The sequence below is a fragment of the Danio aesculapii genome, chromosome 24 (genome assembly GCF_903798145.1).
Source record: "Danio aesculapii chromosome 24, fDanAes4.1, whole genome shotgun sequence".
Classification (NCBI taxonomy): Eukaryota; Metazoa; Chordata; class Actinopteri; order Cypriniformes; family Danionidae; genus Danio; species Danio aesculapii.
Window position 1 is genome coordinate 21,514,340 of NC_079458.1, and position 14,956 is coordinate 21,529,295.

The 14,956-nt window shown below is 37.3% G+C and overlaps 1 protein-coding gene across 2 annotated transcripts in view; it reads left to right on the forward strand.

The window, feature by feature from the left end:
• Positions 1-718: 718 nt before the first annotated feature.
• vill (villin-like) overlaps positions 719-14,956 on the forward strand; it is a 32,233-nt gene continuing 17,995 nt past the window's right edge. For both annotated transcript variants that reach the window (XM_056450959.1, XM_056450960.1), the window contains exons 1-12: positions 719-807; positions 5,193-5,301; positions 5,423-5,497; positions 6,482-6,675; positions 6,760-6,868; positions 9,873-9,983; positions 11,199-11,404; positions 13,720-13,798; positions 13,895-13,993; positions 14,083-14,236; positions 14,318-14,418; positions 14,492-14,629. In XM_056450959.1, coding sequence (XP_056306934.1) covers positions 5,233-5,301; positions 5,423-5,497; positions 6,482-6,675; positions 6,760-6,868; positions 9,873-9,983; positions 11,199-11,404; positions 13,720-13,798; positions 13,895-13,993; positions 14,083-14,236; positions 14,318-14,418; positions 14,492-14,629 — 1,335 coding nt within the window. In that variant the 5' untranslated portion in view covers positions 719-807; positions 5,193-5,232. The remainder of the gene's footprint in view (positions 808-5,192; positions 5,302-5,422; positions 5,498-6,481; positions 6,676-6,759; positions 6,869-9,872; positions 9,984-11,198; positions 11,405-13,719; positions 13,799-13,894; positions 13,994-14,082; positions 14,237-14,317; positions 14,419-14,491; positions 14,630-14,956) is intronic.

Genomic DNA, 14,956 nt, shown 5'->3' on the forward strand with positions numbered 1-14,956 from the left:
ACATATTAGAACACAAGTCTGTATAATGACATAGGTATGACACAGGTATTAAAAAAAGGAGGTGAAATATGAGGACATTGGTGACGTCCTCATTTCTCAAAAAGCTTATAAATCCGACAAGATGAGTTTAATCAGAGAGTAAAGCTGCACACAGTCTCCTGTGATGGTTGGGTTTAGGGGTAGGGTGGGGTGAGGGCAATACAATATAGTATAGACAGTATAAAACGAATGGAAACCAATGTAATGTACCCACTTTTCACAAAAACAAACGTGAGTGTGTGTGTGCGTGTGTGTGTGTTTTATTTGTTATTTTTTTTGCAATATTTAGCTTGAATTTAAATATGTTTGGTGACTAAAATATTATTTTAATAAATATATCTGTTAAATAAATCTGTTTTGTTTAAATGTACCAAAATACATTGCCTAAATTCACTGAGAAATGGATACAAATATTCACTTTCAAAATGGGGTGTAGGCTCAATTATGCTGAGCACTGTATCTGTTCATTCTGAAACTACAGAACAGACAAACTTATATTTTAGTCATTAATGATTATCTTTTGTGTTTGATTGTTTCTAAAGGTTTTTTTTTTTTAGATGGAGTTTTCATTTGTAAAGGTGTATTAATGTAGGCTTCTGTATGAGGTCAGGAGCAGCTGCAGATATTCTCCATATACAGTGCTGTGTGAGTTTAAAGGTGTGTCTCACCTGTAGGGCTGGACAGTAAAAAGCCTTTCCCTGATCAGCACACAACTCATTCATACAGTACAACACCAACCTCAACAACACCTCTGTCTGACACACAAAGGTAAGACAATTATTCAGACATTGAACACAGCATAAAAATGATAGCCTACTGTATGTCTCAAATATTTACTTATAACCAAAAAAAGTGTAACTTCAGAGTAACTTTGGATTTGTAGCACATGATTTTATTTATTCGATGTGATACTTTGTTATATTACAAATAGTGTGGAACAGAAATGTTTACATTTGTCATACTGGGAAATATGAAACTACTCTGTGTTATTGATTATTCTGAAAAAGCCTGTGTCGACTGTTGTATAAAAAGCTTTGTCAATAGACAGAAGAACCAGTTGCACAGGACAGAAAGCACACATCTGTTTTAGATATCATCTGCTTGTACGCTGGGAAAAAATGTGCATTAAATTTTATTTATAGGTTATTTATTTAATCATTTCAAAACAACAGTGGCAGTGCAAATTTCAAAATAAAGGCATAACAACTGTAAACAGAATACTGTATGTAGAATGGCTTTGTAATAACACAAGAAAATCAAATGGAATGGAATAGAAAAAGTTAAATGCACTCATACTTTTCTGTGTACAAAAAGGTATAATGTAATACATTAATATAGAGGAATGTGTTTATCTTTAGTTTTTATTTACTGTTTTATTTTTGTTTCTTAAAGTATTTCACTGCATATTGATCCTTATTACACTAAGATCTACTGTAGAAGCATAAATCAAAATGCATTTTCTGAAACAAACATGATTTTGAGTGTTATTTTTCATACATCAAGCTTTATTTACATGTAGATTTAGCTTGACGTCTTTTTTTTTTTTTTTTTTTTTTTTGCAGTGTAGTGCATTCTTACTAAGCAGCTATTTTCCAAGATTTGTTCAGATAAAGTGAGTTTTCTTTCTTCGGATTTCTGCTGAACGCTGCATTTTCTTAAAGAGATAGTTCATCCTGAAAATAAAACAAATACTACTCACAATTTACTCAATTAGTTTTAAAGCTATACAATTTATTTGTTTTTATGCTGAGCACGATTTTTGTTTCTTTTCTTTTTGTTGAAGAATGTTGGAATCCTGTAATCATTGTATTCCATTATAGGAAAAATGCTATTGAAGGCTGTCGGTTTCCAACATTCTTCAAAATTATCTTCTTTTGTGTTCGACATAAGAAAGAAACTCAAGCGTAGATCAAAATGGAGGGTGAGTAAATGAGAACAAAGTGAAAGTGTTGATTTATGGTTGAACTATCTCATTAATTCATCGTCTTTTGATCCTGTTATAGGATTTTTCTTGTGTTCGTTCTCCTCCTCAACTCAGTATTTGAGTCAATATTTCCGCACCTCAGTTTCTTAGCAACAGCTGTGCGGTGATTATGAAAGGTCAGCGTTTCTTTTCACTGTTAGCTCTGAGTATTATGAGGAAGGACTGGCTACTGCTGGTTATTTGCAGGATATTTGCCCTAATAGCTTTGCCTTTGAATGGATTCTGAAGCAAACGTCAGAGGCATTTTGGCTATCATATGAATCCAAAGTTGCAAAATATTTCCTTATAATTTGTAATATTGATTTGGAAGCACGTTTCTGGAAGTTTTGTGTTTATCGAGGAGATTTGATCTGGGTAGCGCTGTTAATTAGCCTCGCTAAATCTCCTCATATTCATATCCTCTTAATCATCCTTTCAAAAACCATCTGTTCTCCATCAATCAGCATTTCCAAAGATGAAGCACATCTTTATGAAATAAATAAATAAAGTCCTTCCTGATTTCATTTATATATTTATTTATTTATTTCAAATGTACTTTACTATATTTGGTTCAAAACTGAAATGTAATATTGTAAACTGCATGTCAAAATGTGCTATTGGGTATTTTATTGTTATGTGTTTTGTCAGCCTGGTCAAGAGCTTGCTCATCGACCACTTTAGGCACATCTTATTACCGGGTTGAACCTCCTTTTGCCCAGAACAGCCTAAAATACCAATGACCCTACCATCCGAATGTCACAGCAGAAATCGATCCAATCTTCTATTGTCCAATTTTGGTGTGCCTGTGCGAATTGTAGCCTCAGTTTCCTGTTCTTAGCTGACAGGAGTGGCACGCACTCTATGTGGTCTGCTGCTGTAGCCCATCTGTCTCAAGGTTCGATATTTGTGCGTTCAGAGATGCCCTTCTGCATGCCTCTGTTGTAGCAGGTGGTTATTAGAGTTATTGTTGCCTTTCTATCAGCTCCCCCCTAACATCAACAAGGCATTTGCGCCCACAGAATTGCAGCTCACTGGATATTTTATCTTTTTGGACCATTCTTTGTAAACCCTGGAGATGGTTGTGCGTGAAAATCCCAGTAGATCAGCAGTTTCTGAAATTCTCAGACCAGCCCATCTGACACCAACAACCATGCTACATTCAGTCACTTAATTCAGCTTTTTCCCTATTCTGATGCTCGATTTGAACTGCAGCAGATCGTCTTGACCATGTCTACATGCCTAAATGCATTGAGTTGCTGCCATGTGATTGGCTGATTAGAAACTTGCGTTAACAAGCAGTTGGAAAGATGTACCTAAGTGGCCAGTGAATGTATATTTACAGTTATTGAGAAAATACACAAATTAAGCACTTGTGTAAAACTATACTCTAAAAATATTCCTCTAGTAAAGTATTTTTTCTTATTTGTTTTTCAGTACAAGTACAAGAGAGCTTAATTTTTCAGTGCGCTTAAGTTTTAAACATTACACATCCTTATTGATAGATACCTATATATTTCGCAGGATAATGATTTTTAAGTTTTATGCATTTTAGATTTTCATCCATTTGTATTACATACTTCTAACATAACTGAACTAATAAACTTTGTGTGGTTTATTTATAAACTAATTTCGAGAGGATTACGTGCTTATGATCAACATGGCTGGCACCTCATTAGCTCCGTAATCTGCCCTATTAGATGATTACGGAAGCATTATAAATAAACAGAGTTTCTCACTCCAGTTATTTTCATCTTGAAGTTTCCCCCGTTCCACCCCTACTTCCTACCCTTTTTTCCGATAAGGCGACATGTGGCCCAGTGGCTAGCACTGTTGCCTCACAGCAAGAACACCGCTGGTCCAACCTCCTATCGGGCCAGTTGGCATTTCTGTGTGGAGTTTCCATGTTCTCCCCGTGTTCGATGGGTTTCCCCCGGGTTCCCCGGTTTCCTCCCACTGTCCAAAAACATACACTATAGCCAATTGACTAAACCAAATTATCACCCAAGACAACCTTAGTTCACACTTCTCACACGGCGACAGAAGGGGAGTTCTCGAGACCTACCTGAGCTCGAACTCCCCTCCCGCCCTTCTAACGGGAGAGAGCCCCGGGCTCGAGGACATTACGAGCTCAGGGCTCTCTCCCGGACAGCATGCCAATTACGCTTTATTGATTATCAGCTAAGTGTGAACTCTCGAAATGTGATTGATATTTGTTAGTTAAATGAAATAAATGAAACAAATAAGAACAATATTTATGTAATAACATAATCAATAAATCCAACGTGTATTAAATGCTTCTTATTAATTCAACTATTGTGTGGAGTATGGAGCTGCGTAAATTTTGCCCCTGAATATTAAGTAAAAAAATGTCGTAGAATTTAACTTATTGGATGGCTTTTTCTGCCGCTAGATATATTGATGCCATATTCATATGATGAAATCTAATAGGATTCAATTTTAGCTAATTTAGGAATCTGACGACATACAATTAAAAAAATGACAAATCAAATAAAATCAAACAGTTACAAACAGTTAATAATAAACTTCATTGTGAGTCATACATAAAATCTACCGTTTAAACTGTATACAGTCCATAAATATGACCATGTCCTGACTTAATCAGCTTGAATTTTATCAGTTGATTTACTTTATAAACTGACATTTGTGACCTAGTTTGGATTTACATTACATTCTACAATTTAAAAATAATTGCTTATACTCTGTGCCATTAGACACGGTCACTCAAGCTGAGCAGATTTCTCGTTTTTGACTCATTTTGAATAAATGTAAAGATTCAGTGTATCATTTACTTGTGACTCACTATTACTGGGAGATTTGAATTAGTGGCTTGATAACTAAAGACTTATTCTGATTGGATCATTTGAATCAGTGAATCGTTACATGACTACACTTCCATAGTGAAAACACAAAAGAAGATATTTAAAAAAAAAAATATCTGAATAGCTTATTGTCACTATTGACATACCAAAAGTCAATGGTGGACTTTCTCTGGTAGAAGGATGAAATTTACTTTCAAAATGTCACATAATTATTTACACTTTTGACTGGCATGTATTTAAATGATACATCATATGAATATATATATTATATAAATAAGAATATTGTTTAATATACCTGTTGTTATTATCAGTCATGAAGCATAATTTTTTGGTTTTGTGTTTTAAATCAGATAATTCAAGCATTGAGATTTCTTCTCAGAGTCCAGCAGGATGACTGAAGCCCACGATGTGTTTAAAAACATCCAGCGAAAGCCTGGCCTGCAGATCTGGACCATCAATGTAAGACATCACTGTTGCTGTTTATTTCCATGCTCTTCTATTTGTCAGATTTCATTAAACTTTGAAACAAAACAGATGAAAACAAGTTATCCCTTAGCATTATGTAATTTTCTGTTTTTAGAAAATGCAGATGGTCACTGTTCCAGAGCAAGCATTTGGGAATTTTTTTGAGGGCGATTGCTACATCGTACTTAATGTAAGTCATCTGGAATTCCGTCTAATTCTCAAAGAAACTCTTCGGGGCATTTTTAAAAGTGCTTTTGTAAAGGACTTGATGCTTTTGAACATCTTCATTTGACCGTATACTTTATGTTTTTGCGATGAGGTACTGCATTAACTCAGATTTCTGACTTCTCAAAATTGTGCATTTATAGGATTTCTGGCAATTCTCACTTTTTTATTTTTTAAATTTGTTTTATCTCTCGCAATTTGGACTTTTTTCTTCCCGAAACTAGGAACGGCATGATAACCGGGTTCAAAGTTAACAAGGTTTGGAAAAGTCACGGTTTTAAAACCTCAAAAATTTTCTGTTGTAACGTTCCTGCAGTATATATGTTTTTTTTTTTTACATGTGTTGTCAAAGACACATCCAAGCATGCTATGGACCCAAACAGTGCAGTGGCTTACTTATTCAAAGAAAAGAAAGATATCCAATAATGCCATTTTAAGTTCTGAGCTTTTGAAACTAATGAAGATAGCAGAAGTTTTGATTTATATTAATTATTTCAAGAGTTCACATTTAGATATTGCTTGATAATATTAGCAGGTTTTGCATGCTGTCCTGGGAGAGAACACTGAGCTCAGAAATAATTGAGCCCAGGGCTCCCGCCTGGTGAGTATGTAAGGGGGTACAAGATCAGGTAGTTCTTGAGAGCTACCCCTCGTAAAGGAAGAAAAGGGGGAGATGGGGTGGATGGGGGTTTCTTCAAAAGGCAAAGATAAGGGAGTAATGCTAGATGAGCTATTTATAGTGTGTTTGGATTAATCTGATTGGCTTAGTAATGATTATGGATGGGAGACCAGCCGGGATCAATCATATCAATTTTGAGATTAAAACTTATGATAACATTTTTATTTCTTATAAATATAAATAAATATTTTTATAAATATATTATTTAACTTAAAAAGTTAATGTAATATTTATGTTATCCTCATTCATTCATTTTACTATGTCACCCAGGTAAACAACAACCCTGCACAATCCATTGACATCCATTACTGGATAGGCAGCAGTTCCTCTCAAGATGAGCAGGGAGCAGCGGCCATCTATGTGACCCAGCTGGACGAGAATTTCGGCGGCAGTCCTGTTCAATACCGTGAGGTTCAGGGCCATGAATCTGTAAAATTCAAAAGCTACTTCAAAAATGGCCTCATGTGAGTGAAACAAAGACTTTTTGACTTGATTTTCAGTGACTTCTTATTCTATAGTGGTCTAACTATTTGCATTCTTTCCTGTAGTTATAAAAAAGGTGGAGTGGCATCAGGATTCACTCATGTGGAGACCAACGTGTACAATATTCAGCGCCTACTTCACGTCAAAGGAACCAAACATGTGACTGCCAGAGAGGTGAATTGTTGCAACAGACACCTCCAAATGCAAATAATTTTGGTAACCCTTTAGGTTAAGTAACAATTCACACCATTGACTGACAAATTACCTGCTTGTTATTAAAATATTAACTGTTTATTAGCACTTATATAGTACAACCACAAATCAGAAAAATTTGGGACAGTAGGGAAAACAGAAATAAAAAGAAAGAAGTGATTTTTAAATTTATTTTTACTTGTATTTCTTTGCAGACAAAAACAAATGACATTATTTAATGTGTTCTTCATAATTTGTATAGTTTTTTTTTTTGTTTTAGTTCTTTCTAAATAAACACGTATTCCAATTTTGGTTCTTGCAACACATTTCATAAAAAGTTTAAACAGTAAAGCATTTACCACTTTATAATGTTTCCATTCCTTTTCACAACACTTAAAGGTGGTTTTTAGGGACTGAAGACACCAAGTGATGAAGTGTTTCAGGTGTAATTTTGTCTCATTTATTCTGCAAACAAGTCTTAAAGTGGGCAACTGTACAAGGTCTTCGTTGTCACATTTTGTGCTTCAAAACTCAACACACATTATTTGAGACAGATCGGCACTGCAGACAGGCCAGTCAAGTAACTGCATCCTCTTCCTCTGCAGTCAGGACCTTGTATTGGATGCAGAATGTGGTTTTGCATTGTCTTGTTGAAATATTCATAGCTGTCTCTGGAAAAGGCAGCATATTGTGCTAAACAAAATCTCTCTGTGCTTTTCTGCATTAATGGTGCCATTACAGAAGTGCAAGTTACCTTTGCTAAGGGCACTGACACAACCACATACCATGAAAGCCCCTGATGTTTGGGCTTGTTGGTGGTAATCCTTTTCTTTTTTGGTCCGGAGCACACAGCTTCCATTTCTCCCAAGGAATACCTGAAATACTGATTCATCTGACCACAGTACACATTTTCACTCTGTGATGTTCCATCCCAGATGCTTCAGGGCCTAAATAAGTGTGACGGAGCTTCTGGACACTGTTCACATAGGGCTTCATTTTGGCACAGTACAGTTTTAATTGGCATTTGTGGATGTACCCATGTAGGTACTTGACAAAAGGTGGTGATATCACTTATAGATGAATAACGATTCTTGAAGCAGTGCCATCTGAGGGATCGGAGATCACAGTAGTTCAGCTTAGGCTTGCACCCTCATCCTTTACGCACTGAAATTCCACCAGATTCCTTGAATCTATTAATGATGTTATGCACTGTTGAAGGTGAAATATCCAAATATCTTTCTTTCTTTCTTTCTTTGAGGAACATTGTTTTTAAACGTTTCAGTTATTTTCTCACTTTTTTTTGGCGATTCTTGGCTCATCTTTGCTCCTTAAGGACTAGACCATTCTTGGATTCTGCTTTTGTACCAAATTATAATTACAATCACCTGTTTACATCACCTGTTTCAAATCACATCATTATTTAACCAATTCACCTGATTAATGGCCCTAAATTTCTCCTGTTACTCCATACTTTTTTGGACTGTGTTGCATGTTTGAATGACAGGAAAGCATGTATATTTACAAATGAAATGAAGTTGACCAAACGAAACATGAAATATTTGTTCATATTGTCTGCAATGAAATACACTTCAAAATACATTTGGAAATCTTTACATTCTTTTTTATTTGAGTTTTCCATACTGTCCCAACATTTTCTGATTTGGGGTTGTAATAGTAGAATGTTAATTTATCCATCCTAAGTTATATTTATAAGATGCACTACTGCCCCACCATAAAGCTGCGGTCACACCTGACTCTTCCTCCCATAGACTTCCATTCATACACATGCGAATGCGTCAGACCGGAAACGCGGGGTCATGCGTTAAGTTTCGCAGGTTGCTGCGGTGCAAAGTTCAAGCTTGGTGAACTCTAACCTGCTAAATCGCATCACTTGACTGCATGAGACCAATTGAGGATCAAAACATGACCTCTCTGGACAGAAATTTAAAACATGGAGCAATCGCTCGCTTTTTTAATGTCTAATCATCTTGTTTAATCCCGCCCCTTTTCGCAGCGCCACACGACAGAATTTCGCACACACAAAGCCCGGTGTGACCGTAGCTTAACAAGCATTCATAAGCCACACCTTTCTTGTAGTAGAATGCTAATACATCTAATAAGTAATATTTATGAGCCAAACCCTCTATTCCAGTGTTTCCCAACCCTGTTCCTAGAGGCACACCTACAGTACATTGTTTGGATGTCTCCGTTATCTGACCCATTAACTTCAGGTTTTGGAGTCTCTTCTGATGTTATGATAAGATGATTCAGATGTGTTTGATTAGGGAGAGGTTGAAAATGTAGACTGTTGGTGTGCCTTCAGGAACAGGGTTGGGAAACACTGCTCTACTCGACCATAATTATTATCCATGAGCCACACTTTTTACTGTATCTTATCTACATATCTGGTGTTGCCTATCTATTAAGCCACGCCTTCCTCATAGTAGAATGTTCATTTGCCCACCCAACTTAATGTTAATGACCCACACTTTCTCCTCAGTATGGTAATTGGGACACAATAAGTAAATAAACATTGATTTACAAGAGCCAAGCTAACATTCAGTTTCAATGAGAATCTGAAATGTGCGAAACTTTACATTTTAGCGTGGGAAAGGTATAATATTACAAATGTAAAATAATCTTTTAACATGTTTATTGCAGAAAAATGACAGGCTAATTTATTTCACCCTTATATTAAATGACAAAACCTGTTCGCTGTTCAGTTCACTTTGTTGGTACAGATATTTCTATTGCGGGCTAATGCTCAGATTTAAAGGGATCAGTAGATGAAGCTGTCAGACTGTAAATTATTGAACTGAAAGGTCAAGAATCTTGTTTCCGCATCACTACTGACTGTCCTTGTGACATCTCTCTCTTTTCCGTTGCACATTTAAGAAAGAAACACATTGTTAAATATATTATATAATCCACAAATTATTAGGAACAAAACAGGATTATTTTAGGAATGTCTGATTTCTTTCTGCAGGTGGAGGTGTCCTGGAACAGTTTTAATCTAGGGGATGTATTCCTGCTGGACATGGGAAAAGCTATAATACAATGGAATGGTCCTCAAAGCAACAGGCAAGAAAAGTTAAAGGTAATTAAAGGAATAGTTTACATAAATATGAACCTCTATTATTAATTACTCAACTCTATATTGTTCCAAACCGTGAAACCTTTGAGGCACAAATTCATATGTTTTTGATGAAATCTGAGAGTTCTTTGACCCTCCATAGACTGCAAGCTTCTTGAAGCTCAGAAATGTACCAAGGATATCATTACAATAGTCCATGTGCCGTCAGTGATTCAATTAAAATTTTATGAAGCCATATGAATACTTTGTGTGATCAAAAATATCAACCTTATTCAACAGTTTCTTCTCTTCATCATCAATTCAAGTAATGTGTTCAAGAGAGCACTGTGCACTGTATCAAAGTCCCTTTAAGGCAAGTCATTTCACTCGGCGGCCATCTTTGACAAGCCTCGTGGGCAGTATCTCATTTATGGCCATTCTGCACATTATCATCCTCTGGATGATGATCGTCTGATCGCGCTGCCTTCTGAAGTAATTCACAACTTGGTCTTGATGGTGAATCTCCTCCAGAAATGACAAGACTGTTTACAAGTTTGTGGGCGTTTGAGTAATTGCTGTCATGTGATGTGCGCTTGACAAGACGAATTGTAACTTACGTTCGTTTCATACAGATTACAAAACCAAAAATGTTTGTTTTCAAGTGTAGATTTATTCATTTAAAAGCACAAATGTCAAGCTTTATTTGGATATATATCTCATGTCTGTGAAGCAAGTATTCGCTGAGATTCCAGTGCGTTTTTTGACCACCCAACTGTCGTAAAAGCTTAAAGCTTTTGTCGTAAAAGCTTTTCCCCATGGAGAAACATCAGTCTATAATGATCAATGGTTGGCTCCTGTACTAATAGGCAGGGCTTCATTCATCATATTGACTGTTACACTTTTCCCCATTCAAAACTATTTGAGTGGCATGTCTTGTGTATTCTATAGTCTTTGACTGTATGCATTTTACATTGCTGGCATATAGCCGTTTTCTCAGAGCTTTATAAAGAGCTTTTCTTTTCTGGGCTATGAAAGTTTCAAGAACCTTGCTGTCTATGGAGGGTCAGAGAGCTCTGGGATTTCATCTAAAATATTAATTTATATTCTGAAGATAAATGAAGGTGAGTAACTAATTTTTGTGAAATATACCTTTAAAGCTAGCAGAGGAATAAACAGGACTGGATATACTACAATGACAGATGCCTTGATTTCTGTTGGGTTTATCTTTGTGTTTTGTAGGCCGTTATGTTGGCTCAGGACATCAGGGACAGAGAGAGAGGAGGACGGGCTCAGATTGGTGTAATTGAGGGTGCACAAGAGGAAGCTTCTCCTGACCTAATGAAGGTCATGGTCTCGGTTTTGGGTCAGAGGATCGGTCAAATGAAAGAGGCAATACCTGATGACAAACCAGGACAAAACCAGATCTCCAATGTCAAACTCTACCAGTATGAACACTTTCATCAGTCTAACTGTAAAGTTTAAGTCATATAAAAATGCAGAAAAGCTAAAATTAAAAGCAAAAACAAATTGCAAAACAGCCTTCCTGAACGGTATAAACACTCAACTAAAAAAAATGGTATGAGCTTGTCTCCATAAGGGATTACACAAGGACAGACAGATACAAACAAGTGTTAATCAGCTAGCAGCTAGTTCTCTGCAGCTATCACTGAAGTTAAATAGAGTTGTACCTGGTTAGTACATTCAACGCAGGCTCATTCTGAAAACGTACCTCTATATATATTTCTGGAGAGCACCAAATACGTCCCAGGAGCTACTTTTTTGCAGTTTATGTTGTACACTTTTTGAGATCTCAAATTTTTCTCGCCATTAGCGGCTGCTGTTTTCATGTAAATCCACCAGTGGCCGCTGTTGACTGACTGTTTGACTGACTGAATGACTGACTGACCAATCGACTAACCCACCTGCCTCCTTCCCTAAACCCAACCAATAGTGCTTTCAAAAGCACTGATTGACCCGCTTACCTACTTCCCTAAACCAAACTGACAATTTTAAAAAGCATCCAGAAAAAAAAATCCATCGATTTTACCACATTTTCAGATTTTACCAAATTCTCACTCTGTTATTTACTTGTTTATTTTATTTTTTTATTCTGTTTTTGTCTTACCTGCTTTCTGGAACCGTTCTTCACTGGACTCAAACCCTGTCAATGTGGTTTCGTTCATTTTAAAGACGAAATGCAGCCATACACACTTCTGACTACATAATTTGCAATCTCTAGAAACATATATACGGCTACGTTTTCAGAATGAGCCTATGTTGCTTAGAGTCTAGTGCCCCGCAACAGGGACACTGTACTCTCAGTGACAATTGTCCTTCGGTTGAGATGTTAAACCATGGCTTGACTCTCTGTGGTCAGTTAAAATAACCAGGATTTCCTTCAAAAAGAGTAGCAGTGTGTCCTTGGCATCCTTGCCAAACTTGCACACTGGCCTCTGTCCATCATGACCTCCTTACTATCACCATATCATCTAATTGGCTTCATCACATCACAGTCACACCCTTTGAGTGCCCAGAAAAGAACTATATAAATGTAATGAGTTATTGTGAATAATTATAATGAATTGCCATGACAAATAAGGAACAAACTTGAATATGAAGCAAAGGAAACAAAATCCTTAAACCAAAACTAAGCTGTGACATCTGGGAAGGCCTAACCTGATGCTGTTACTGATAAACTGTAGGATTGAAGGTGAAGGCTCTGATGGCAAAAGAGGTGTTGAGGTAAACCGATGGCATGCCATGAATGAACTGATAGTGGAAGGATATCTGAAGAAGCTAGTGGTGGGATGATCCATGATAGAATTTTAAGCCCAGCTGAGAGAGGTGATATAACAGACCCGACCTAGGTTCCTGATAGACTGAAAAATGAGGTGGCACAGATGCACCAGAAGACCAAGACTGATATATGATGAGACGCCGCTGTAGAGGTGGTGATAGTGTGAGTGAGGGTAGAGGTAAGGAGTAGCATCCTAGAGGTGGAGGAATGAAGCCAAAAGTTCATGGCAAAGGTATAGCTGTGACTGGCCAAGATGGAGCTGGAAGGATAGGACCCCCAGATGGAACTAATGGGATAAGGAGGCTATACAGGAGTCTGGTGGTTGATGGGATGAGGTGGGAATTGAGGTTACCGAAGGATGAGGCAGAAACAGAGAATCACCACAATATGACAAAGCTAGAGACTGGAAGCCCCAAGGCAGAGCCAATAGAAGAGCCAACAAGAGTGAAAAAAGCTGGGTGTGAACCTAATAGTCCAGAACAGGTGCTGGCTGAAGAAGCAAGCTTGGGTGAAGAAACAAACAACTCTGTGCTGCTCTGGACCAGTGTCAATGAAGAACATATAGTGCTGGATGGGACCAGAAGCAATGAAGACATCTCTTCCATTTTAAGATTTTCCATTTCCTAGTCAATCAGCCAGTCCTCTTTTCAACCAGCTCCCTTAATGTTCCCTCTGGGATGGAAGTAATGGCTCAGATACCTGGTCACCTCAGGTTTTTCTTTTAGGGTGCACTAAATCTAACCATTGGCTCATTGACTGAGGCTCATTGGCTCAGGCATAATATCCATGGAGGGCATAGGCTGGACGTCTCAGCCTGGTGTAGGGTCACAATTGCTTTGTTTCAATGGCTAGCATTGAAGCATTAGCAACATCCTTTAATTTTGATAACAACAGCTGATAATTACTTGCTAATTCAGTGCTAACATGATGAAATGTCTTTAATTAGCTTGGGTTTTTTCACAGGGTGTCAGATGCCAGTGGTCAGCTGTTGGTACAGGAAGTGGCTGCCAGTCCACTCACCCAGGATCTGCTGTGTTCCTCTGTGAGACACATCAAAATTCAAATCTCAATACCAAATCCCTCACATTATCATTATATGATTACACGATGTATGTTTTGATGTACGTTTTGTTTGCAGGATTGCTATATTTTAGATCAAGGTGGCACCTCGATAATGGTCTGGAAGGGAAAAGGAGCTTCCAATGAAGAGAGGCGCTCGGCGATGGGCCGGGCAGTTGTAAGTACATAAATTTGTGAATTATTATTATTATTATAGAAAATGGACAAAATCTTTCATAATTAATGCCCAAATGTTCATCAATCCAGGGCTTTATAAAGGCAAAGAACTACCCAGCCAGCACCAAAGTGGAGGTCATGAGTGAAGGAGGAGAATCTGCCATGTTTAAACAGCTCTTCAAGTCTTGGACAGGAAAAGGTCAAACTCAAGGCCTGGGAAAGACACACTCAGTAGGAAAGATAGGTAATTGGTCATTCAGTGGTATTTCTCATTATGTTTCAGTAGTGGGTCAGTGTGGTGACTGTATACTCATCTGTCCTTCAGCTAAAGTGGATCAGGTTAAGTTTGACGTCATGGAGCTTCACGCCCAGCCGAAACTGGCTGCTCAGGAGCGGATGGTAGACGATGCCTCAGGACAAGTTCAGGTATGATAAAATATTAATACATTTGGGACTCCTGTCACACTGTTGTTGAACATCCTCACTGCTTTGTATTCAGGTTTGGAGGATCGAGAATCTTGAACTCAAGGAAGTGGATCGAAGCACTTATGGACAGTTTTATGGAGGAGACTGTTATCTAGTCTTGTACACCTACAACAGAGCCAACAAACCTCAGTACATCCTCTACATCTGGCAGGTGAAGAGCAAAACATGCCATCATAAATGTATACTGAAATAATATCATTTACACCACAATGTGCTGAAAGAACATACATAAATATGAAACAAATGCTGTGTTTACACCTAGAATTAAGATGATTTTTTTTTTAAATATTATAACTGGATAATGCTAAATACAGGTGTAAAGACATGTAAAGAAATGATTTGAACATGTCCACTTTCTACCTCATATGTCCTGTTTTCTTCTTTCTTTTTTTGTTGTTAAAGGTATAGTTCACCCAAACACAATAAACTCAAACATTTCTCACTATTTATTAACTGGTTCCAAACCTTTATGAATTGA